The 24,377-nt window shown below is 56.7% G+C and overlaps 1 protein-coding gene across 1 annotated transcript; it reads left to right on the forward strand.

Moving 5' to 3' along the window:
• The first annotated feature begins 3,341 nt into the window (after positions 1–3,341).
• Positions 3,342–6,921, forward strand: CIMAP1C (ciliary microtubule associated protein 1C). Its single transcript, XM_017864144.1, has 4 exons — positions 3,342–3,674; positions 4,469–4,579; positions 5,419–5,532; positions 6,292–6,921. Exons 1-4 carry the CDS (start codon positions 3,557–3,559, stop codon positions 6,771–6,773), a joined length of 825 nt encoding a protein of 274 aa, XP_017719633.1. The 5' UTR covers positions 3,342–3,556; the 3' UTR covers positions 6,774–6,921.
• The last annotated feature ends 17,456 nt before the right edge of the window (positions 6,922–24,377 follow it).

Consider the following 24,377-nt stretch of genomic DNA (forward strand, 5'->3'; position numbering starts at 1 on the left):
ATTCAGGTTCTGTATTGTGGTGGGAACGCCTGGGAAGTGATGCCGTGCCCTTCTCACTCAGCCTATCAAGAGACACATATCTGGCTGGGCGCGATGGCTCACACCTGCAATCCCAGCACTTTGGGAGGCCAAGGAGGGCAGATTACTTGAGGTCAGGAGTTTGAGACCAGCCTGGCCAACATGGTGAAACCCTGCCTCTCCTAAAAATACAAAAATTAGCTGGGCATGGTAGCAGGTTCCCATAATCCCAGCTACTCAGGAGGCTGAGGAGGAGAATTGCTTGAACCCAGGAGGCAGAGGTCATAGTGAGCTGAGATCATGCCACTGCACTCTAGCCTGGGTGACAGAGCAAAAGACTCTGTCTCCCCCCCAAAACCCAAGCCCCCCCCCAAAAAAAAGACAAACAAACAAAACCAAGAGGCACACATCTATTGTGCCATCATTAGGATGTTGACTCGTATCACTTGGTTGAGGTGATGCCTGCCAGGCCTCTCCCCTGTAAAGTTACTGTTTCCTCTTTGCAATGAATAAGCATACACTAACATTGAAAGGTCAAGTTGAGGAGGGAAGCCAGGAAGCAGGGGCAGCTGAGAAACAGGAGGAAAGCAGGAGGGCGTCCTGGAGCCAGCAGCAGGGGCAGCATGAGGGAGGCGGGACTGGCATTTGAGGCCAGTGCTGCCGAAAAGCCATGCATTAGAGGATGAAGAGTGTCCCCTGGAAGCAGCTGTCACCTGCAGGTGGTGGGCGTCGAGTTAAGCCTGGTTTGGGTGGAGTAGTGGGCCTGGAGCCAACAGGCTAAGTCAAGTGTGAGAGGGAGGTGAGAATAGAGACAACCGCAAAATGCCTCTGTGGGGAAGGTGGTCTGTGGGCTGGGCAGAGAGGGGCAGGCGGTGACGGAGAAGCATGTGGGCTGGGGGACGGTTTTGAATAGGACGGGACTTAGGATATCTAGAGTGTGACAGGAGGGAGCCAGATGAGAGGCACAAGTCCAAGGAGAGGGGTGCAATCCACAGTGTCCCAGGTGGAAAGTGGGAGCTGATAACAAAAGACGCGGCGGTTCTGAGGCTGTGATGGGGGGTGCTTGTCAGAGCCCAGCCTGATGGGGCAGGTGGATGTGGGGGCCGGAAGGGTGGCCAGGCCAAGAGAGGAGAGTGAGCCATGTGGGGGATGATCCCGTGGTTGGGGGAGAGGGGGAGGGCAGGCTGCCCAGAGGTGGAGGTGGGTGGCAGGTGGCGAGGAGGGCAGGTCCAGGGTTCTGGCCATGAGACTGTCCTGGCAGCTTTAGCTGCCTGATGCAGATGGACAAGGCAGACCTGGGGGATACAGGGCTGGGATGTTTCAGGAAAGGGGCTGGACTAGGAGGGTGGTGAAAGCTGGAGGGGCCTGAAGGAGGAGGCAGAAGTGGAGGGAGTACAGGGTCAGCACTGGGGTCTCAGCGGTGGGGGGCAGGGGATGGCTTCCCAGGGAGTCTGGTGGTCAGTGCTGTGGTGGGGGACTGGCCTGTGAGGGAATGGAGTGGAGGGGTTTGCACCTGAGGAGGTCTGGGAACGGGGAGGCCAGGGCATTGGTGGTGGTCCCTGGGGAGGCCCGAGCTATCGGGGTAATGTCAGGAGTTGGGGTGGGGTGGAGGTGGCCTCGAGCCATGGTTGGTAGGTTTATGAGTAGGGACCCAGGGCAGCCCTGAGGAGGTGAAGGGGGACACACCTGGACACCAGGGCCCCAGAGGAATGGTGCATTTGATGGGGAGAGCACAGTCTGAGGACCGAGGCAGCCAGAGAGACTCTGAGGCACAAGGGATGTGAATGACCAAGCAGCCAGCTTTGGAGAGGGCCGAGGGCCACCTCCAGGGGCACGCTGGGTTTCCATCAGAGCTGGAAGAAAGGGAGCATTTGGAACAAATTGGAGTGGCTTGCGACCTGCTGGGGTGTGGGGTGACCTGGTTTCCAGAAAAACTGTGCACCAGGATGATGGGGCAGAAGCAGTGAGAGAGGAAGGCAGGAGGGTCCCTGGGACTGAAATACTTGGGGACCACCCCCTCACCAGGAAGGTGGGGATCCCAGCCCCAGATCCAGCCCCTCTCAGCACTGGGGGACCATCAGGGCTCGCAGTTTCCTACAGGAAAAGCTGACATGGATGGGGCTGAGGACATAGCATTGGCCCTGGCCTGAGGTCACTGAGGCTGGGTCACTCCCAGCCTGGCCCAGCTATCCTGTCCCCAGAAATCAGAGGCTCGGTTGCCCCATGGGCATGCAGGGGCACACAGAGGGTCTGCTGCTGGCGGGGCTGGGCCCCCGTCCTCTGCTGCTCTGAGCCCTCGCTGTGCCTGCTGACTGGAATGCGTTCAGAGCATGGCTTGGTTTCTATTCAATCAGAGAATATGATCCAAGGAGAGTCCTGAGTTTTGTGTCCTGGTTCCATCTCTGCTACTTTGATGTAACAGGAGACTTTGGGCAAGTCCTTGTTCCTTTCTGGGCCTCAGTTTTCTTAACAGTGTACTGGGGTGGTGACAAACACCCCATCTAAAACCAGCAGTCATCTGGTTCCTGAGGTGGGCACCGCTGACCCGGTTCAGGTCAAATCCACAGTCTGAGCTACGAACCAGGGAGGTGACAGGCCCCAGGCCCCCAAAGCCTCCTCGGTTCTTAGGAATGAAGAGGTTCCCAGGACGTTTTCAGGCCTGGGGCTCATCCATCCCTCAGATGGGGCTGGCTGCCTTCCCTACCCTTGCATTCCGCCCCCCAACTCCAACTGCTCCCCTGCCAAGGGAGCGCTCTTGGTCATGGGCACAGGAAGTAGCCCCTTGAGGGCTCAGCACCACCTCCTTTATTTGCTTCCCACTCCTTTTTGTATCCATTGAGCTAGACATGGATCTCTAAAGATACCACACCCTGGGATAGGATTCTGGGGAGGATCTATCAGACAGTCACACCTTAGTGATAATTGACTTGATCTTTGGCAAGGGAAATCAGACTTGACAGAAGGGAGGGCATGTCCAGAGCCTGGGAGGTAGGTGGGAGAGGCAGGCGGTAGAGAGCCCCCAGGGGGCTGTGTGTGCTGCACAAACCCTTCACCCATGACCCATCTACCTTTTCCATTCCTTTCCCCAACCTTAGGGCACCCACTGGGAGTGAAGCGCTGGCTGATATGTAACACCATCTCTCCCTTTCCCTTCCCTGACCCAGGGTCCTGGGGACCCCCAGGCCACTTGGCCTGGTTGGTGGTAGGGGACAGTGGGATAGTCAGGGTTCCATAACTAAGCTCCCAGCATAGAATTTCCACGCCACAGTTCAGGTGCCATGGCAACCAGGGGAAATAAACACTCCGAGTTTCACAGTCCAAGTTCTGCCGTGACGTCATCTCCAGCTCCAGCCTGCTGGGGCCTGTGCTGGCTGTGCCCCAGACAGCCTCAGCTGCTCAAACCAGAGAACAGTCTTCCTTCCCAGCTTCCTCAGTGTCTGGGGTGGGCGGTGGGGTGTCTCAGGCAGGGCTACCCCAGCTCCTTGCCTGCTGTTTAGACCCTGCTGTAGCTGTTGCTGCTCCCTCCCCAGCCCCAGCCATGAAACCGCCCAAGGGGACCAGGAGCTCTGTGTACTTTGCACAGCAGCCAGAAAAGGAGACATTGCCCTCACGGCAGGAGGTCAAGCAGACCCCTGTCATCATGGCCATGATAAAAGGTGAGAGTCATCCCCACCCTGGGCTTGGGCCCCCTCCCCTGTCTCCAGGACTCCTTTCAGCCTGCCACCTGCAAAGCCCCTTCCAACTTCCCTGAAGCCTTACGGAAGACCTGAGCCTCCAAGCTGACCCTCATGGGAAGTGTTGGCTGCTGGGATTGTCCAAGTGGGTGCGGGAGGAGGGGAGCATGGGGCTGCAGTGAGGCCCGCTTTGGAAAAAGACTAGGAGCCTTTGTCCTAGCTTTAGCTTTCCTCACTTCCCTTCAATTTTACTCTCAAGGGACAGCAGACACTAATTCTTACTATGTTGGTAATGACTGACTAGTGCTTTAAGTGGGAGTAGTTTAGTGCAGAGATTACAGTTTTGGGTTCTACTGGATGATTGTTTAGAATCTTCACACTACTAGTTTGTGATATGTGAGTAGACTGATATTTCTAAGCCTCAATATTCTGTAAAATGGGAAAAACAAGAGCATCTACCTTACAGCATTTTTGGGAGGCTTAACGGAAATAATCTGTATCAGATGCCTAGTGGAGAACTTGGAGCAGAATAAGTTCTCAATTAACTGTAACTATTAGCTTCTTATTATGCATTGTCTGTCCAAGAGAAACTGCATTTTATCTGGAAATACTGCCTTCCCCCAAATGAAGCAGCTGGATGGATGCTGGGTTCGTGGCAGTGCGAGATAGCAGCAAGAACAAAGACCCCCAATATTCCCATGGTGCGCTGTATTGGGGTTTCCCCTGCCTCTGACCCGGTGGGCCCAGGTTGAGGGCTGTCATGTCCATCCTTACAGGTCCGGGGCCCGCCAAGTACCTCCGGCCATCCTGCACGGGTTACATAGATCATGACATCTCCATGTTCAAGGCACCAGCTTATACCCTGCATAGCCGGCACTCAGAGAAGCGTGAGCGTCGCCACCCCAGTCATCCCCCTGGGTTTGGAGCTGTTGTTGGAGGTTGAGGGGAGAGACATGGAGCCATTCTCTGTAGCCACTGGGAATCTGAGTGGGACTCTCAAGGGGCCCCCTGGGTCCAGAGGAAGCCAGCAGGGATTGAGGGTGGGACAACTCCATGGGCATCCCCCAGCTGCCTCTCCCAGGGGAGCCTGTAGGGGATCCTGGCGCTGTCCAGCTGGCACAGCAGAGTCTCCTTTGTCTGGTCTTTGACTGGGGCCCTTCAGCTCCGGTCGCCATGCTCTGCTAGGGTCACTTGCCATGTGGCCAGGCAGGAACAGTTAGGGGGCCAGGGGGGAAGTGGTGGCTCCCAGAGCTCCCCAGGTGGTCTAGAACCCCCTGGAAGGGCAGGAGCAGAGGCCACAGATGACCTAAGCTGCTGGGCAGGGTGTGGTGGCATGCACCTAGGGGTCTGAGATCTGGGGTGCCTGTCAGGCTTTTCTCTGGGGAGAACACCCGTCTCAGCAGGGGAAGCCTCTGGCCTGGCTAGGCCTTTTCTGAATGCCAACAGCAGCCACGGGGCTATTACTTCTTGGCCCCAATCCCTGATTGGGTGGGTGGTTGCCCAAGCTGCTGGGCAGCTGTTATTTTACTGTTCCTCTGAGCAAGTTCTTGAAAATATCAGGTCATGTGTTAAAAGTCTCATTTTACAGATGAGGAAATCAAGAGTCCCCAAACACCCAGGAGCCACAGAATCTGAAGTGGGAGGGAAATCTTGCCTGGAGGCAGGCCAGGTGCTCAGTGGGGCAGCCTTTGGGGCTGACCAAGCCCTCTCTTTGGTTGCCCTGCAGGGAATGTGGGCCACAGCAGCCCTGGGCCTTGCTATCTCTTGGATCCCAAAGTAACTCGGTTTGGAATGTCCAGCTGCCCACAGGTCCCCATGGAGGAGCGCATCTCCAACCTGCGTAAGATGGGGTTATGGACAGATGTTGGGGGTTGGGAGGTTGGGGGGTGGGGTGCACCCTTAGGACCTGGGCAGGGGCAAAGGGTCAAGACTCTCTCCTTGGGAATGTCTGGATGCCGGTATCTCCCTGTAAGACACCAACATTGCGATGCTGACATCACCATGTCTTGAAGTCAATGTTATGACATGCAGCATGTCACCAGGTGATGTTATGATGACATAGGGCTCCTGTTGTGGATGCAATATTGTCATGCGAACGAACTTACAGACTGTAGTGATCTCAGGATGTTTCTGTGTCCTGATGTCAGGATGGCCTAAGTGACCATCTTTTTTTTTTGAAATCGAGTCTCACTCTGTTGCCCAGGCTAGAGTGAAGTGGTGTGATCTCAGCTCACTGCAACCTCCGCCTCCCAGGTTCAAGTGATTCTCCTGCCTCAGCCTCCTGAGTAGCTGGGATTACAGGTGCACACCACCATGCACAGCTAATTTTGTATTTTAGTAGAGATGGGGTTTCACCATGTTGGTCAGGCTGGTCTCGAACTCCTGATCTTGTGATCTGCCTGCCTCAGCCTCCCAAAGTGCCGGGATTGCAGGTGTGAGCCACCATGCCCAGCCTAAGTGACCATTTGGATGTCCCTGCCCTGCTGCTGAGGTGGTCAGCCTAAGGTCACAGTGGATAACCAGGACCATCAGTTGGCTAGCAGAGAATGAGGTCTGTTCCCTGCTCTGACAGCCCTCCCTTCCCGCCACTCCCTTTCAGGCCTGAACCCCACCCTCGCATCCTGCCAGTACTACTTTGAGAAGATCCACCCACCGGGGGAACGTAGGGCTCCCCAGTACACATTTGGCTACCGGCGCCCATACAGAGTGATGGACCCCAACCCGGCCCCCAACCAGTACCAGATGCCACTCTTGCTGGGGCCCAACACCCCTGTCAGCCGAGCTGCTCCCAGCTACAGCCTGGCCTCTAGGGACAAGAACTGGTTCTACAAGGAGGATGTGTCAGGAGGCCCTGGACCTACCAGGTATGCCCGACCTGAGCCATCCACCTATCAGAACCGCAGCCCCACCTACAGCATGGCCAAGCGCTTTGCCTACCCTCTGGACCTCACACCACGGCCTGGCCCTGGCTCCCACGAGGTCCAGCAGGTCACTGTGCACAAGCCCCACATCCCTGCTTTCACCATGGGCATCAAACACTCACTCCACCTGTGCCCACTGGTCATCGACGTTCGTGACTGAGGTCCCTCCTGGGGCACTCACTGCCCCTCATCCCCAGAAATTATTTTTCTACATCAAATTGAGCGATTTGACCAAGATTTCTAGTAGCAGAGCCGGTGCCTGCTGAGTGTCCGGCACACAGAAGGCATTAGAGATATATTTTCACGTATTCGTTTTCTCCTTTTCTATTCATAGTTGCTTCCTGTGGGTCCTGCTCTGGGTGAGGGGCTGGGGACACTGGAAGGAATAGTACAGTCCCTGTCCTTGAAGAGTTCCATTCTGGTTCACCAGGTGGGGAACCATATGTCTGTCCTCCAACGAGCCCCAGGCAGGGACTCGGGAGGGCTGTGTTCCAGTCCTGCCACTAACAGTCTGTGTGGCCTTGTGCAGCTCCTGCCTCTCTCTGGGCTCAGGATTGCCCTTTAGACAGTGCAGTGGGTAGGCCTGGAAGAGGTTCAGGTTCCCCCAAGTTCCAGAACTGTGGGACTGTGCTGACAGGGGACAGTCCCCGAGACAGGGGCAGGGCAGGTAGGGGTGAGGGCAGAGGAGCGGGGTCCCTCTGGTTGGGAGTTAGGAGAGGAGTTTCCTCGGGGAGGGACCTAAGAGAACAAGAGGAGACTGTGCTGGGGAGGGCGAAGGTGGAGGTGAAGGTGAGAGAAAAGCATGCAGGTGCAGTGACAGGGAACCAGGGAGACACAGAGCAGCAGGGGTCTGGGGTGCAGGGGTGGGGTTGCTACCCGGGGCCACATGGTGGGCAGCTGGGAGGGGCCTCGGGCTTTGCCCTGAATGTGTGAGGGCCGGAAGATGCTTTGGGCAGTGAGAGAAGATCGGACAGGATGGGCAGAGCGGGAGGCAGCTCTCAGCCGGGCAGACTCCTGGGAAGGGTCAGCTTGTCACATGCTGTTTTTGGGGAGTCACTTGCTATGTCCCCAGCCTCAACAGCTTAGCCGGGCAGTGCCTGTCAGAGCGGCAGCTATAAATTAGCCAGGAGGGGGCAGCATTGCCTCAATCTTCAAGCCCAGGCCTGTGCCCACCCACCCCGTCCCCCACCCGTTCTGGCTTTGCTGCTGCTGGGTGGACAGGCGCCAGCTCCTGTTGGTCTTGAGGAGGTGAGGGTCTCTGGGACTGGCATTTGTCCTTCCTCTGTTCTTGGCATCCAGAGCCTCAATTCACCTCTACTCCTGGACACAGGAAGGTGTGAGGGGAGTTCTACCTTGACCTGGCAGCTCGAGGCCTGCGAGAGGCATGGAGGGGATGTGGCTGAGGTAGCGGAGGGGCTGGGAGCCATGGAGTGGAAGTGAGGTAGGGGGGTGAGAAGAGCCCCCAGACCTGATGGCTCAGGCAGAGGCACACTCTTCCACAGAGCAGAGGGAGACGGGAAGAGAGCACCGCCTCAGAACCAGTGTCTAATGGCTCATCCTTATAAACCTGAATAATTTCCAGGTTTTAATTTAAAGTGAAAATCGAGGCTGGGTGCAGTGGCCCACACCTGAAATCCCAGCACTTTGGGAGGCCAAGGCAAGCAGATCGTTTGAGGTCAGGAGTTCAAGACCAGCCTGGACAACATGGAGAGACCCCGTGTCTACAAAAAAATACAAAGATTAGCCGGGCATGGTAGCGGGCGCCTATAGTCCCAGCTACTCAGGAGGCTGAGGTGGGAGGATCGCTTGAGCCCAGGAGGTCGAGGCTGCAGTGAGCTGTGATTGTGCCACTGCACTCCAGCTTGGGTGACAGAGCAAGACCCTGTTTAAAAAAAAGAAAGAAAAGAAAAGAAAATTGAAGACCTAACTTTGGACAGAAAGGAACAGAGGATATAATATTATTTGGAATATTTTTAGAAGCACACATACAACTAAATATTTAGAAAAGAACTTGTGGTAAACCCCACTAGGGATGTCCTTGACTCTGGGCCCTGAGGTCCCCTCTCCATCCCACCCGCCCCCAGGCCCTGGGCTTTGCGTCTGGGCCTCTCTACAAGGCTGGCCTGGGCTGACTCTTGGGAGGCTGCGGGAACTCGGGGACCCATCTGTCTTGTAGCAGATTAGAAAGATGTCATTTTGGCCGGGCGCAGTGGCTCACACCTGTAATCCCAGCACTTTGGGAGGCCGAGGCGGGCGGATCATGAGGTCAGGAGATCAAGACCATCCTGGTTAACATGGTGAAACCCCGCCTCTACTAAAAAGCACAAAAATTAGCTGGGCGTGGTGGTGGGCGCCTGTAGTCTCAGCTACTCGGGAGGCTGAGGCAGGAGAATGGCGAGAACCCAGGAGGCAGAGCTTGCAGTGAGCCGAGATCGTGCCACTGCACTCCAGCCTGGGTGACAGAGCGAAGACTCCGTCATTTTGCCGACAGTGCCGTTTATCATGGCAGCTGCAAAAATTAGTGATGCTTGGTCTGTAAGTGTTGGGTGGGGTGGGAGCTGGCAGGTGACAGCAGCCAATGCTCCCCGGCATTATCAGGTCAGGGAACTGCAGGCCAACCTTTGAATAGGGATTTTCTGACTTAACCCTTAGCCCTGGTGAAGGCCCTCTGTTGGAAAGATGAGGAAGCTGGCGCTCAGAGCCTGGAAAAAACTTTGGCCGTATGACAATTGTTATTACTATTATTATTATTATTGAGATAGGATCTTGCTCTGTTGCCCAGGCCAGAGTGCAATGGCACAATCTTGGCTCACTGCAGTAGCTGGGACTACAGGTACACACCACCATACCTGATAAATTTTTAATTTTTTTTGTAGAGACATGGTCTTGCTATGTTGCCCAGGCTGGTCTCAAACTCATGGCCTCCAGTGATCCTCCTGCTTGGGCTTCCCAAAGTGGGATTACAGGCTTGAGCCACCATGCCCAGCCCACGTGACAGATTAGTGGCCCATCTCTAAATAAAGGTCTAGGTTTCAGGGCTCAGTGGGTGACCAGGACCAGGGCTTGTCTGGGGTGAAGTGCTTTACTGCTATTAGGACTAAGTATTATTTTTGCCTTTATGGCTCAGTCTAGGACAGACCTTCAGCCTGGCCCCAGCTGCCACCAGACAGGGGCAGGATTGGGAGCTGGCCCTGGAACTAGGACTCACCCTTGGGGTGGGTTTATGGTCCCAAGGGAAGGGGAGAAGGAGGATGGAGGGTTCAGAAGGAATATCTAGGGGGTGAGGATGTTCAGATGAGAGATGGCCCCACCATCAGAGGGATGCCAACTCCAGGGAAGATGAATGGGGCCTCCCTTGTGCCTCAGTCAGCAAAAAGACAGGGTCATTTAGCTTGGGATCGACCTCTGGATGAAGCAGTCCCATCGCTTGATGTTGCCTTTCCTGTGGCAGTGCCCCCAGAGGGGTGACCTGCAGAAGGTCAGGCACGGCCTCCCAGGTCTGGCTGAGTGCGGCGTGGGCCCTTCTGGACAACTCAGGGGGTTCTCGCTTGACCTTGCAGGAAGCCCTGGTTTGATCCTTGTAGGACTTGAATCCATATCTTCAGGTCACTAGACCCCAGAGCCTGGCACTTGATCACACACAAAGCCCCCATCCGTGCATTCATTCATTCAACAAGCGTTTGCTAAGCTCCTGCCCTGTGCCAGGCTCTGGCTGGGTCCAGGGGTATGGAGAGATGATCTTCACCTGGAGCCCTGGCCTCCAGGAGGTCTGAGGCTGTGTCAGTGAGAGGGTGGGAATTCGCCCTTTCCTGCCACGAGCAGACGTTGGAGGGCGGATGAGGCTCGGTGCCTGGCAGGAAGCCAACCTGAGGTTCCTCCTTTCTCTCTAGGGGGCAAGACAGGCCTGGCTCCATGTACCTCAACCAGAGCTTGGTGGTGACATCGCAGTCCCACGAGCCTCCTGGACACTGGCTGGGGTGGGGGCTGGTATCTGTTGTTCCATTGTTGCTGGAGGGAGCCCCAAGGCCAACCACGACTCTGGTTCCCTGGACCTGGGGGGATGGTGGCCCTGGGCCAGAAGCGGAAGAGGGGCCCTGGCTTCAGGGACACATGGACACACCATCTGGAGGCACACAGGTAGGGGCTGTGCACACACACATGTCCCTTACTGCACACACATGGGGGCAAAACACACACACAAATGCACAGACCCACACCTTACTCTACACACACACACCTGGTACCACCACTGCCTTCAACACATGCTTCATGCAAGTCACAGGGAAAAAGCAGACACAACCCACGCTTATACCACACATGCACACAGCCCCACGGCCATGACGGCAACCTCTTACTCTCCCCACCGCCCCGTCCCCTTTCTCCCAGGCTCTCATCTCATGGCACAGATACGGCCCACCAGGCTCACTGGCGCCCCCACTGCCCTGGAGAAGATAAGTCCACACACACCATGAGACTGCCTGCGACATTGCAGAGAGAAGTGGGATGGATGGGAGAGGGTCAGGAGAGTCCTGCATTCCCACAGGAGAGGAGACCGCTGGCCTGCTTCTCAGCCGTCCAGCCTGGGATCTGGCCCTGGGTGCTGTACATGTATTGTGGAGGCCACTATTTTCAAAGCCGTCACCCAGGAAGACAAGCAGGTGCCCACCCTGCCCTGGATTCAGAGATGCCACCCCCAGGGCCCTGCTCAGGCACAGGAGGACTAAACAGGAGCTCCTGCCACTGGCTCCTTGCAGGGTGGGGTGGGGACTGGTGCAGAGGAACACATCCCCCTGGTCTGGGGTCAGGGGTATGTGGCCTGCTCTTGGCAGAAGGGTCGCCCGCCCCTCCTGTTTCTCCGCTCCTCTTCCTCTCAGCGCCCAGTCCTTCCACCTGGCCTTCTCTCCCTAGATCCTCCCCCTATGACTGGATTCTTTCTCTCTCTCTGGCTCCCTGTGTCCCTGTGACCATGCTTATACTTCTAGAATAAAGGATCGGACATTTTCAATTACCCCCAAAAAAATAAAAAAACAGCACATTCTTGGCCTGGCAGAGGGGGCTGCACAGGCGCAGGCACGGGCTGCTGGTTTGTGTGTGGGCCTGCAGGGGCGGGGTGGGGACGCACACAGTCCCACTGTCCTTTGTTTGCTTTTTCTCATCCAGAGCCTTCATTTTTTTCCTGGGAAGATATGGAAGGCACGTTTCCCTTCAGGAGGAAGGAGACAAACAAGAAATAAAAAACTGTCATCGTCTTGTAAACACATTGTTAGGCACCAGCGTGGGGGCTCGGCAAGGAGAGAGGACACAAGGGAGAGCAGACAGAGGAAAGGGGGCCTAAGAGGGATGGGGTGGGAGTCAGAGGGCCAAGGTGGGGAGGTGAGCAGGAGCCCCCCTCAAGGCCAGGTGGGTGGGTGTCCCGCAGGAAGGACTGATGGGAGGGGAACGAAGCGAGGCTGATCCAGGGCCGTGGGGGGTTTTGAGGAGACACAGCGTCTGCTGAGTGCCAGGCAGGTCCCGGGAGAGGTGGTGCTATCTTCTGAATCCCCCCTGCGCCAGCTCTGGGGGTGCTGAGGTGAGTGACAGATATGTATTTGGCACTCGTGGGAGCTAAACTCTTACTGGAAACAAAGCGGTGGCTCGTGTGTTCAGCACTTATATCAACTGCGGTTCAGAGAGGGTAGGTGGACCTGCCCGAGACACACAGCTGAAGTGAGGGGACCAGGATCCCAGCCAGATCCGGGTGGACCGTAGTCTCCTTTCACATCGCTCTGCTGTGGGCACCCACTTGGCTCTGCGTGACTTGAACAAGTCCTCCCCTCTCGGCCATCAGGTTTCCCCGTCTGAAAAGCAGCCAGCATGCTGGCTCCTTTGCAGGGCTGCGGGTAGCATCAGATGTCTGGATGTGAGGACCTCAGCTCTGGCTCTCTGCCGAGCTGGACGGCGGGTGGAGAGCAAAGGACCACCAGGTGCTGGGGAGGGAATGGCGGCAAGGAAAGGAGCCGGACCGCAGATTTACTCCCTGCTGCGCCAGTGGCAATAATTGGGTAACTGCAAGAGGGTTGGTCTGGACGCCACCTTCAGGTTGGGCACAAGGGCCAGAGGCACAGACAGGCGCCTTTAAGGAGAGTGTTGTCTGGTCCTCCCTGGCCCATTTCTCAGATGCCCAGGAGAAAGGAGGGACTCCTCCTCAGGTCATCCAGGGCAGGAAACTTGGGCTGGGTTTCAGGGTAAGGTGCTTCCCTCCATCCCTGTGGGCACATCAAGGAAGGGCCCCGAGCTTCAGGCAAGAGAAACAAGAGTTTGCATTTCTCTGCTTGATGCCACCACCTCCAGGGAGTCTTCCAGGGTCTCCTTCAGCGAGAAGTGGCCTCACTCCTGCCCTTCAGGTCAGTCCCACACTCAAACTCTCCTTGCTCCTCCTGCCCCCAACCATGACTGTCCTCCTGCCCGCAGCAAATCAGTCAGTGGGACCCCTTGAGGCACAAGAGATGGTGGAGACCATTGTCACCACTCAGGGGACATGTGCCAGGGGCCCACCTCTGTCCTGCGGCTCTGCCTGTGTCCTCTCACTTGAAACCTCGTAAGAACTTTGCTAAGTTGGGGTTATTTTGAGCCCCATTTTTCAGGTGGAGGGAAGGGCACAGAGAGGTTATGGATTTTACACCACAGGAGGTGGGCAGGGATTCAACACCCAGGTCTGTGGTATGTCTCTTCTCTGAGAGGCGCCCGCATTTGGAGGTGAAAACTACCCCTGTGGCCATATGACAGTCCACTGGACCGGACACTGAAAGACCAGTTCCGGGGGCTTGTGGGCTGGGGTCTGGCTTTCACACTGGCTGACTGGGTGACTTCGGGCAGGGCCTATTCCTCTATGGACCCCGATTCCTCATCTGTGTACTGTGTGTGTGTGTGTGTGTGTGTGTGCGTGTGTATGTGTGTTCTGGGCTACCTCAGAGATCCATTCTGGCTTTGAATGTGGCAAGTCCCATCTTGGGCAGGTCCCAAGGCTTGGGCCCTGGGAGGGAAGGGTTTTGAAGGTCATGGGGAGGGGTTGCAGATGGCAGTGTGGGAGGCAGGGCTCTGGCTAAGAGCTGGGCCCCTTGGGTGCACCTCCTGCTTGCGTGTCAGTGTGTAGGGCTGGGGATCAAGGGGAGGTGTGAACTGTGAGGGCACGAGGGATCCGGCTTTGGGACAGGTATGGGCTGGCCCTAGGGCCTGGATGCTTCTCCTTCCGCTGCCTGCCACAGAGGGGAGTTTGTCTTGCAGGAAATAGCCTCATCCATCAGCGGCAATGGGGGGCTGACAGCGGCCACTCCCCGCCAGCCCCGGCTGGAGGCAGACTCATAAATCCCACGCCAGGCCAGGCTGTAAATTCCTGTGATTCACATCCAGCCTCTTGGAGGACAGAGACATTTGGGACTGTGGGGCTGGCTGTTCTCTCTCGGACAGGACAGGTGGGTACCAGGGAGAAGCCTCTTCATGGGTCCAGCAGTCTCAGATGGCCCCCCGAGGAGATGCGATGCTGAGCCCCCTGGATGCCTCAGGCCCAGCCTGCGCCATCTCTGCCCACGCCCAGGCCACCGCTGCCTAGGCCATTCCTGTGCCCCGGCCCAAATCACCCTGGAGGTCACGTGTGTGGACACGCTCTGTGGCCTCAGAGATCTCATAGGGCCTGTGGCCCTGTGGGTGGAGGATTACCCAGGTGCCGAGGCAAGAGACTGATGGCACAGACTGTTTCAGCATAACGAAGAAAATATAATAAGAATAGTCAAAATACAAATTAGATATAGAGATGATCATGGATAATTATCAATTATTATTATAAACATTATTAGTCATTACCTTTTAATTACTAATATAACCTAGGAATAACCAGCGGGTATAGGGTCAGCTGCTGAAGGGACATTGTGGGAAGTGACCTAGAAGGCAAGAGGTGAGCCCTCTGTCATGCCCACATAAGGGCCGCTTGATGGCTCCTTGGTCAAGTGGTAAAGCCAGTATCTGGGAAGGCATCCATTACTTAGCAGACCGCGAAAGCGAGTCTCCTTTCCTTGGAGGAGTCAGGGAACACTCTGCTCCACCAGCTTCTTGTGGGAGGATATTATCCAGGCCTGCCCGCAGTCATCTGGAGGCCTAACCCCCTCCCTGTGGTGCTGTCCTTCAATGGTCACACTCCTTGTCCACTTTCATGTTCCTCCCGTACTCCTAGCTCCTCTTTGAAGTTCGTAGTAGATAGAAGTAGAAGGAATAGTGAAAGTCTTAAAGTCTTTGATCTTTCTTGTAAGTGCATAGAATACAATGCTGATGTATGCTGCCTTCTCTCTCTCTGCTCCGGCTGCCTAAGAGGGAATGGCCTCCTGTCCTGTGATCACGTGATTTGCTTCACATTGTCAATCACTTAGAAGATTCATCCTCCTTACCCTGCCCCCTTGTCTTGTATGCAGTAAATATCAGTGAACCCAGCCTTTGGGGCCCCTACTGGTCTCCATGTCTTGATGGTAGTAGTCTCCCGGGCCCAGCTGTTTTCTCTTTATCTCTTTGTCTCCTGTCTTTATTTATTACAATCTCCCGTCTCTGCATACAGGGAGAACACCCACTAAGCCCCGTAGGGCTGGACCCTACATGACTGGGAGGGTTGGCTCCATGAGCCCCACAGTGAGGTCTCCTGCCAATCTGTAGGGCATTCTGTCTTGGGGCTGTGAGGACACGGTGGGAGATCAGGGCCCAGTCTGTGCATCTCTCGTTCCAGGGAGGCTGGGGCCCCGAATCCACTGTCCCTTAGGCAGGAAGGGGACAGGGACACTCAGGTCAGGGCTGCAGCCATTTGTCGACTTTCATCAGGACTTTTGCCACACTCAGATGCCATTGGAACTCTTCTTTACTTAGTGTTTTTTAGAAATCAGCTTACTTTTAAAATTTAAGTGTGTGTTTTAGCCTCGTCTTTAGCCATATTTGTGAAATCAGGGTCTGATATACTAGTCAAATACTCGCACACATGTACACATACACATGTGCACACACACTCAGACACATACATATACACATATATGTTAAAATACACACATGAAATGTATCCATGAAAGTAAACACAAAGTTAAAATAGCAAATGCTCAGCTCCGTGTACCACCTAATCCTGTTTTAGGTTTAGAGTGGCTCTAGTCTCCCCCATTATGGGTGATTCCTTATTGGTGATACAAAACAGGTTCAGCTGGCTCACAGAGCTGAGCATTTACCAGCCATTCTAGCCTTCCCCCACTTTACAGATGAAACCAAGGTCCAGAGAGGTGCGGGGCCGCCCGAGGTCACACAGCCCTGGGATTAGTGGCCAGCCCGCCTGACTCCCAGTTGAATGCTCCTTTTATGGAAGCACACTCCCTGTCTGCGGTGTGCAGGGCTCCTTCCTCCAGAAGCACATGCGGATTCACAGAGGCCTTTTGGAGACAGTGGCCTCATCCCTCCTTCCCCACCACCTCCCAGTGCCCAGCACCCTCACTGGCCGGCACGGATCTGGGTATGCAGCCACTCGGCACACTGATACACACACGTGGGCATCTGCTGCCTTTATCCTGGTGTTTGAGTGGCTTCCTGTTAAGCCCACCTCAGGATTTGGGAAGAGGGAAAGAGATGTCCCAGGGGAGAGGGGAGAGCAGGGCTATGGCAGCAGCCCTTCCCCAGGCGAGCTGCTTACTGAAGACGATCATTAGTGGCACCGGCTCTCAGCTGCTGGCAAGGGCAGGTGGCTCATTAGCAAGCACTTCCCCTGCGCCACCTCCACCTTCCCACCTGCCAGGCTTCTGCCCACCCACACTGGCCCCACTGCCCAACCACTGCCATCACTCCGGGAGATGCAGGCACGGATGGGGCCTCCTGTTTGGGAACAAGGCTGCCAGCTTCAAGGGAGCCAGGAAGCGGAGAGGTATGTGCAGGGTTGGCAAAGGGTTGCGTGCTACGCTGGAACACACAGACACACACAACACTGCGCCACACAGATACACTCATATGCATGCTACACACATACTGCATTAATAGGAGGTGCGCACACAGTCTAGTGCACACACAACACAGGACTTTGCCACAGCTACACGGCAACTCCCCAGACACGCTGTGCCAAGCACACGGATCCAAGCAGAAGATGTGTATACACAGGGGGCGAGTTTCCAGTTTGTGAAGCCCCACAGGGCACACGATAGAGACCCATGTTGGAACATAGGCGCACCGGTGCACCCCCAGGAGATGCCCACCGCATCGTATTCACACCAAACATAACAGTCCTGTCTCCAGACTCTGCCGAGGTGCCATGCGAATTGTACACACAGGCAGTATGCTGGTTGACAAACCTGGCAGCAGCCCCAGGGCCATACCACTATGTGTGCCCAGCATGCACATGTACATGCACACACAGAGCACACATCAGTTATTCTTTTCTTGGAATCTAACAAGGCCCAAGGAGCAGGGAGTGGCTAATTCCCTGGAGGAAGTGAGGAGACGGGAGTTGAGGACACATTTAATTAATTCTTCTTATTCCCAGCAGAGAGAGAAAGGGAGGGAAGGAGGGAGAGAGGAATGAAATGAGAGAGAGGAGAGGAAAGGAGAGGGGAGAGGGGCAGCAGGAGGGCAAAGGTGAAGTGGGGAGGAGCCCGTGTGGGCAGTGAGGAGACTGAGGGACCCCGGGCCCAGGGGCATTAACCTTCTCAGCTTAGGGCAGGCCCAGGGACCTCATCACTCAGCCCCAATCCCAGAACCAGACAGGCCATTCAAGGTCAAGTGGTGGGGGTGGCACAGAAGTCCACCCACAGTGCCCCCTCCACACAGCTCTGGGGACGGGGCGCGCACGTCTTTCACCTGTTCCCACCGAGTGGAAACCTGCCCCGAACCCCAAACCTCCCACCCTCAGTCCCACTTCTGCCCTGTGCCTGCATTGGCTTAGGGCCTTGGGGGCTCTCCTATCATAGGTCCGGGGTGGGGGCGACACAGCTGCCCAGGGAGGCCCCTGTTGGGCACCAGGACAGCTCCTCCCACCCCTGCCCTGACCTCAGTCTTGAGACAGAGTCAGGGAGACGGAGGTGGACAAGGAGAGGGGCTCTGAGGGGAAGGGAGGATGTAGACAGGAGAGAGGGGAGGTGGGGCGGGGTGGGAGTGAAACAGGGAGATGGAGGCAGTGAGAGAGATGGGGAGACACTAAGCCGGAGATGCAGAAAGATGTGAGAGGGGCCAGGATGGTGAGAGTCAGACCCAGAGAGGATGCTAGAGAGAACCAGAGAAACAAAAAAAGGTCTAAGGGTCCGGAAAGGCAGCCAGGCTCTGCGACTCCCCCTGGTCAGGAGAGAGTCACCTTGCCTGGGGCGTGAGCGAGGAACCCTGGCCTAGAGAGGATGCTGTGTGACCCCACCCAGGCACCCCACCGCTCCGAGCCTCGGCTGCTGGTCTACTAAGCAGGGGGACCGGCCCTGTCTCCGAGAGGGCCCTGAGGCTCTGCAGAGAGGCTGGTCTGGTCCTTTTCTTCCCTCTACTCCCTGCTGAGTCATGCAGGCCTGCAGATGGGGTGGGGGGCTCCCTTCCGGGGCCCTGAGTGGGCAAAGCAGGTGAGAGAGGAAAGTTGCGTGGGGCTGGTGTTGTGTGCTGCAGCCGTGAGCACGGAGTGATGGAGCGTTTGCCCTGAATATTGAAAATGCATAAATATCCATTTTCAGGCACCAAGGCAGATATAAATACAGAGGGGAGGGTGTGCAGCCCTCAGCCATAATTTATGAGCTCTGCTACCTACGGGGGCTTGGGCACTCGCTTGGCTGTCAAGAGGCTTTTCCAGAGGGCTTTATAACCATCAGTGGCCACCTGGATCCCTTCTCCTGGAGAAGTGGCTCCTTGGGATCCACCGCCTGGGGTGAGGTGGGGCAAGGCAGGGGGTGTCATTCCTAGGCCTGCTCTGTCCTAGGCCTTTGGGGCCTCTCCCGCTTCTCCTCCTCCAGTATCTCCTTACTTGGGAGGGACAGAACCACATCTGTGTCAGGCCTGGTGTGTACCCAGCCCTGGTGCACTTGGATAAGATCAGAGATGCTCCAGTCCTGCCCATGGGCACTTCCAGGCTGCAAAGCAGAGATGACACCCTAGGTCCTGCCCTTAGGAACTCATCCAAGGGAATGACAGAGGCCAGAGGCCAGAAAGGAGAGACACATGGCCAATGGTGGCCCTGAAGAGTCTGGCTGCAGCCCAGCACACCCAAAGCCCTCAGCCTGGAGGGGAAGCAGCAGGACCCGGGGTGGAGGTCACAGCCCGCTGGCAGGCAGCTCGCTGGCACCCTCCAGAGAGGACATGGGTCTTGCCCCATGTTGGCTTATCCAGACCCTTCCACCATCTAAGGAATGTGCTCATTCTTGAAGGGTAGACAAATGGAGGCCCCAAGGCAACTCCCTGCCTCTCCCCCCAGAGCTGGAGCTCAGACTTGAGCACCCTGATCCCTGCCACCTTCACAGGCTGAGGGGCATCTTTCTCTTTGGGTTGGGACCCTGTGTTCAGGGCACCCACTTTCCCACAGCAGAAACCCACCAACCTCTATTGGGGGATGTGGAGCATTCTCCCTGGGGCCCTTCCAGGGTCCCTGAGCCTCCTCTTCCCAGGAAATGGAGGCTGGGCTTCCTTGCCCTGAGCAGGAGCTTGCACTGGGAGGCAGGGGCTGGACAGTCACCTGCTGCCTGGGCCAAGCGGTGGAACCTGTTTGTGTGGGATGCAGGCATTGAATCATGAACACACCAGGTTGAGTGGCCCTGGGCCCTGCACAGAGCAGGGGCTGGGGGTGGAGTTGGGTAGCATCGATGGGGAGGGGCAGGACTCAGTGGAGGGAGGGCTGAGGCTGAGGTGGGGGTAGCAGAACCGTGCCTCCTATTCCTTGCCTGCCTCTCTCATGTTTCCCTCCCCCACTGTCAACAGGGGCTTTCTGAGGCGGCATCCCCACAGCGAGTGATGCCTGCCCGGGCCCTGCCCTCTGGACCTGTTCTGCCAGAAACACCCACAGGTCAGGGCATCCAGGTGCCTGGATGGACAGCCACAGGCCAACCGCCTGGCCAGCCACAGCCTTGGCTGGCCGCTCTCTTGTGGCTGCAGAAAGTGAGAGATGCTGCAGCCGCCAGCCCTCGCTCACCTGCCACCAGCCCCCGCTCCCCTGCCGCCAGGCTCTCCTGTCTGTCCTAGTCCTCACGTCTGGTAGAAGGGCACAGGCCACAGGGGATTCTCTGGGTCTTCCCCAGATAACTTTGCTGTTGGCTCTGGGCCTCACGCTGGCCCTTCTGTGCCGTCTGGGCAGCAGGATAGATATCTGTGGGGCATATTCTCCACACCCCCTTGCGTGCTGCACCTGGTTCAGTTTTTCCAAGAGGAGGTGCTGGCAGGCTCCAGCACCTGCATGACAGGTGCCTCTCAGTGGTTCCAGCATCAGCTCAGTGGCAGTTCCAGGAGCACAGCAGTGAGTGTAGGCTGTGGGCTCCAGCTCAGGGCATCTCTGGATCTCCTCCTCCTCCCAGCCCTTCCCCCATCACCTCAGCAGCCTGGCCGTCCTGGAACTCCCAAGGATGGCTCTAAAGCCATTTTGAGGAGCCAGTTCCTTGCTTCTTCCTGAAGGGCGCCACCTTAGCTCTGGGTGGCAGGAAAAACTCTTTTCCCCTCTGCGAGAATGATCCCACCTTGCCAGTTAAATGGAATGGTCTTCCCCAAATCTGTTCTCTGGGTCATGTGTGCGCAGCCAGGCCTCTAGCTGCAGTGGTAACAGGGACCTCTCTCCACTGGCTGCTCCCCAGAGTCTCCTCTGCTTTCTCCTCCCTTCTCATAGGCTTCTTCATCTTCCTTGGAGTTCTGCTCCCCTATAACTCAGGGTCCCCCCATGTGGCCCTGACCTGCATTCCGGCTGCTCTAGAGGCGTGATCTGGCTTCTGCCTCTGCATGAATGAACTACATCGCTTGGGAGGTCCTGGTTCGAGTTACTAAGGTGACAGTCTGGCCTGAGTCGTTTATGACCAGGCCAGAGGTTCTGTATGTCCCAGGTTTGGCCTCTGCGGTCAGACACTCATTGCCTTCTGCAGGGCAACCAGGAACCATGGGGGCCTGGAGGTGAGGTAGTCTTCCTTAAATCAGGGTGGGAAGCAGGCAGGGGCCTCAACCACAGGGCAAATTAGCAACTGAGATGGCATCAGCAACCTTGCCCAGAGGCGACGCTCGCCCCAGCTCCACCCACCCCGCCCAGGCTGCAGCAATGCCTGCTGGATGCCCAGCACCAGACTGGGCTTACGGGGGAAGCAGATGAACAAGACTCAGACCCTGTTCTCGAGGAGCTGAGGGTCTCATGTGGGAGACAGAGAGTCCTCAGATGCCCGAATACCAGGCTCTAAGGAGCACGAGGTGCACAGGGAAGGGAGAACTCAGCTCTGGCTGAGGAGTTGGGGATGCTTCACGGAGGGAGAGATATTTGACTGGTGCCACAAGGGGGGATTTTAATGTGTGGTTGGTTCCAAGGTTGCTGGAACCATCCCAGGGAGAATAGATAGAACCATGGGAACAAAGCCCCAGCTTGGCAGCAGCGCGAGAGGAGCTGACGACTAACCACCAGCCTAACTTGGTTAGTGAGAACACCCAGAGCAGTGAGGATTAACCAAAGAGTGGCAGGGTGCGGCTGTTGCTTGGCAAGCAGCGGGAGGCCCCAGAGGGGTCCCCGTGGGAGGAAGAAGGCCCACAGGGAGGCAGGGTGGCGTGGGGTGTCGGGAGGGCCTGTTTGGCTGAGCTGTTTGTCTGGGTAGGGCCACCCATCTGGGTCTCCTCCTGGGCCCCCAGGGCCTGCGTTCAGAACTGGGCAGACACACAGCCCTCTCCAACCCAACGCCCCCGGCTGCAGCCTGATGGCAGGGCTAAAATTAGCCTGGTGGCTGCGGGGGCAGCAGGAGAGACAATCATGGGACTCACCTCCACGTCTCCTCTCAGAGGGAGGGAGAAGGGAGGCTAGAAGCAGAAAGACCCAGGCCTGGGCCTGGGCGTCACTGGGGCACTACAGCAGCGGGAACCTGGGAACCCTCAGGCCTGACTTGGGGCACAGGAGCCTGAGGGCAGGAGCAGGATGGCCCTGCCTCTTTTCTGGCCACCCCCGGTGCACTGCTGGATCCTGAGGGAGGGGTGGTTAAGTTTTGAGCATCTGGTGCCCTGACCCACTTCTTCTCCTCGTGCTTGCCCAGGTCCTCTGGGGGCTCCTCTCCTGTGGTCGCCATGGGAACTCCAGGTGGCTGAAGTTTGCTTGAGCCTAGCTCCCTGAGATGGGCTGTGGATTAGGGGACGTGGAGGGAGCTGGTCCCTAGCCTGGGCTCTGAGCACCCCTCCCCTGGGGACCAGAGTCTCCGTCTGAGCTCTGCCCATTTAGCGTTCACCGGGTCTCGTCCTCGCCACCTCCCTCCCCCACACTCCACACAGTCTTCCAGTCACCAAGTTCTGACTGTTCCTTCCACTTGCAAAATCTCCCTGGAAGGCATCCACTCTGCACCAGCCTGGCTGCCTCAGGCCTGCTCCACCCCTTCCCTCTCCCCTGGATGACAGCAGTGGCCTCCTAAGGGGTCTGGCTCTTCAGTCTGCTCCTCCTGGGTGCTGCCGCCGTCCTCAGGACGAGCCCTGCTTCTGACCAGCGCCTGCCAGTCTGGCAGCTTCTCTACCCCTCCCTACCACAGCCTAGGCTCCTACCACCCAGGGATGGCTGCATCTGTGAAATGGGTGGCTGGTGTGTTGACCTTCACTTCTGGAACCACGTTCTATGAGTCAGTAGCGTCTTTCTGGAATTAACGGGTATACCTTGAAAATGGGTTCCATGTGGAATTGGTTTGGGAGGCACTGCACAGCCTCTGCCTCCTGGATACTCACAAAGCATTGTAACAGGCGAAAGGCTCCAAGATGTCCTGGAGTAAAGAAGGCTGTTTTGATTTATTTAACCCCAAGATTCCCAGAGTGTTTTGGCTCTCGATAAGGAATATCTATGAACAACTCTGGGAACAAGTTTCTCTGGACCACCCTTTGGAAAATGCTGGAGGAGCTAAAAGTACGGTGCCTTATCTTTGGGGATCTGGGGTCCTGAGGCCTGCTTCCGCCATCTGGCATGCAGGGGTTCCCACAGGTGCACCTGCTATGATGGGGCCGAGGAAGCCTTGGAAAATTGGGCCAGGCCTTGGGTGCCTTGCTTGCTTCTCCTGCCCTGCAGTATGGTTCCTGGATGTGTTTTATTTAAACCACACGTTCTTTTGAAATTTGACCTGGTTGTCAACATTTAAAACCTGGGAGATTCTACCACAAATTCTGCATTTTAAAGTTCTCTTAAAACACAAGGAGCCCTGTTAACACAGTGCGCATCTCTCCCTCTGCGGAGCCAAAGAATGGCAGGACCCATTTCCATGCAAGCAAAAACCCAGAAACACTGGAGTTTCTGCCCTCTGTCAAGGGGAGTATGGGGTTCTCTTCAACAAATTCCTCTTTATGATGATGACTTATGCCTGACCCACCCTCCTTTGGCGGTCCTTCTTTGAGGGCCTGAGGCAGGTGGGGCTCGCTGGCTCCAGCATGTTCCTTACCTCCCATGAAGCACCATGTACAGGATGCAGTCTAGGCTATGAAGTCCACTGGGCTACCCCACCATTACCCTCGGTTCCCATGACAGGGGCCAGAAGGGCTGCGGGAGGCAGAGGGAGGGCCGGCTGCAGCCGCCTCTCCTGTGACCACCTGGGGGCTCAGCTGACGAGGAGATTCACAGCTGCTCAGGTCACCCTGGTAATCGGAACATGCTGGGTGGGGAACCACTCCCTGCAAGAGCGAAAAGCTGAGAACACTGTGGGACCGACCGTGCTGGCACCCCTGAGCCAGCCCGCTGCTGCAGAGAGCCCTCTACAAATAGCCTGCTCTGTACTGACGGTGGCTGGAACCTGGGGAAATATGGCTCAGGGCTGCTTGCTGGGGCCCAGGGTGGGGTGGGGCTGTGGAGGGCCACACCCCTGCCCTGGGATGACTGTGGGTGAAACAGAACCCAGACTTGCAGGCCCCAGCCTGAGGTGGAGGGTGGGGGCCCAGATCAACCTCCCCCAACTGTTAGGATAATAGGAATTTCCCTCCAGGATGAGGCTGGCACTGGTTTCGGTTCTGTCCTGGGTGGAGGAGGAGGTCAGTAGTGGACTCTCCACTCAATGGGGCCTTCACGGGCTCTCATCCAAAGTTCCCACACACCCCCATCAGGATGTCTGACTTCGGCCACCTCCTTCCTCACCTAAACCCGTCCTGCTCATGGCCCTCCTCTTCTAAGCCTGTCCGAACATCCCTACTTTGGGGACCTGTCCTGTGTCTTCCTCCTCCAGGAAGCCCCTCTGATCCTCCTTCTCAGAGCTCTAGCCCTCCTCCAAGCTCCATCCCTGCCCTAAATGACCCCTCCTCCCCTGCCATCCAGGGACACCAGGCTTCCCTTCCCCTGGTGCAGCCGGACCTTCTGTGCTGTCTTGAGCAAGCCCTGGTCCTGTTTGGGCTTCTGAAGACTCCAGGTCTGGTGCCTGACTTATACCCTGTTGTGATATCCTGTCATCTGGCCCCACATGGAGTCCTATAGGGGACTCTGAGACCCAGGTGTGAGTACTGGCCCAGGCCCCTCTCAGAGGTCTGGCAGCCCAGCATCTGCCACGGGCCTCCTTTCCTCCTCTTCCTGCCTCTGCCACAGTTCCCTGGAGGTGGCCTCCAGCCTGGCCCAGGGGCTCACACACTTCTGAGGGAGGCA

The sequence above is a fragment of the Rhinopithecus bieti genome, unplaced genomic scaffold (genome assembly GCF_001698545.2).
Source record: "Rhinopithecus bieti isolate Rb0 unplaced genomic scaffold, ASM169854v2 scaffold_75859, whole genome shotgun sequence".
NCBI lineage: Eukaryota > Metazoa > Chordata > Mammalia > Primates > Cercopithecidae > Rhinopithecus > Rhinopithecus bieti.

What these genes read in the sequence shown, in the direction of transcription:
- CIMAP1C (XM_017864144.1), top strand. Translation starts at nt 3,557, where the DNA reads ATGAAACCGCCCAAGGGGACCAGGAGCTCTGTGTACTTTGCACAGCAG. An exon ending in TAGCCGGCACTCAGAGAAGC is followed by an intron (nt 4,580 to 5,418) that starts GTGAGCGTCGCC and finishes GTTGCCCTGCAG; the next exon opens with GGAATGTGGGCCACAGCAGC. An exon ending in GGAGCGCATCTCCAACCTGC is followed by an intron (nt 5,533 to 6,291) that starts GTAAGATGGGGT and finishes ACTCCCTTTCAG; the next exon opens with GCCTGAACCCCACCCTCGCA.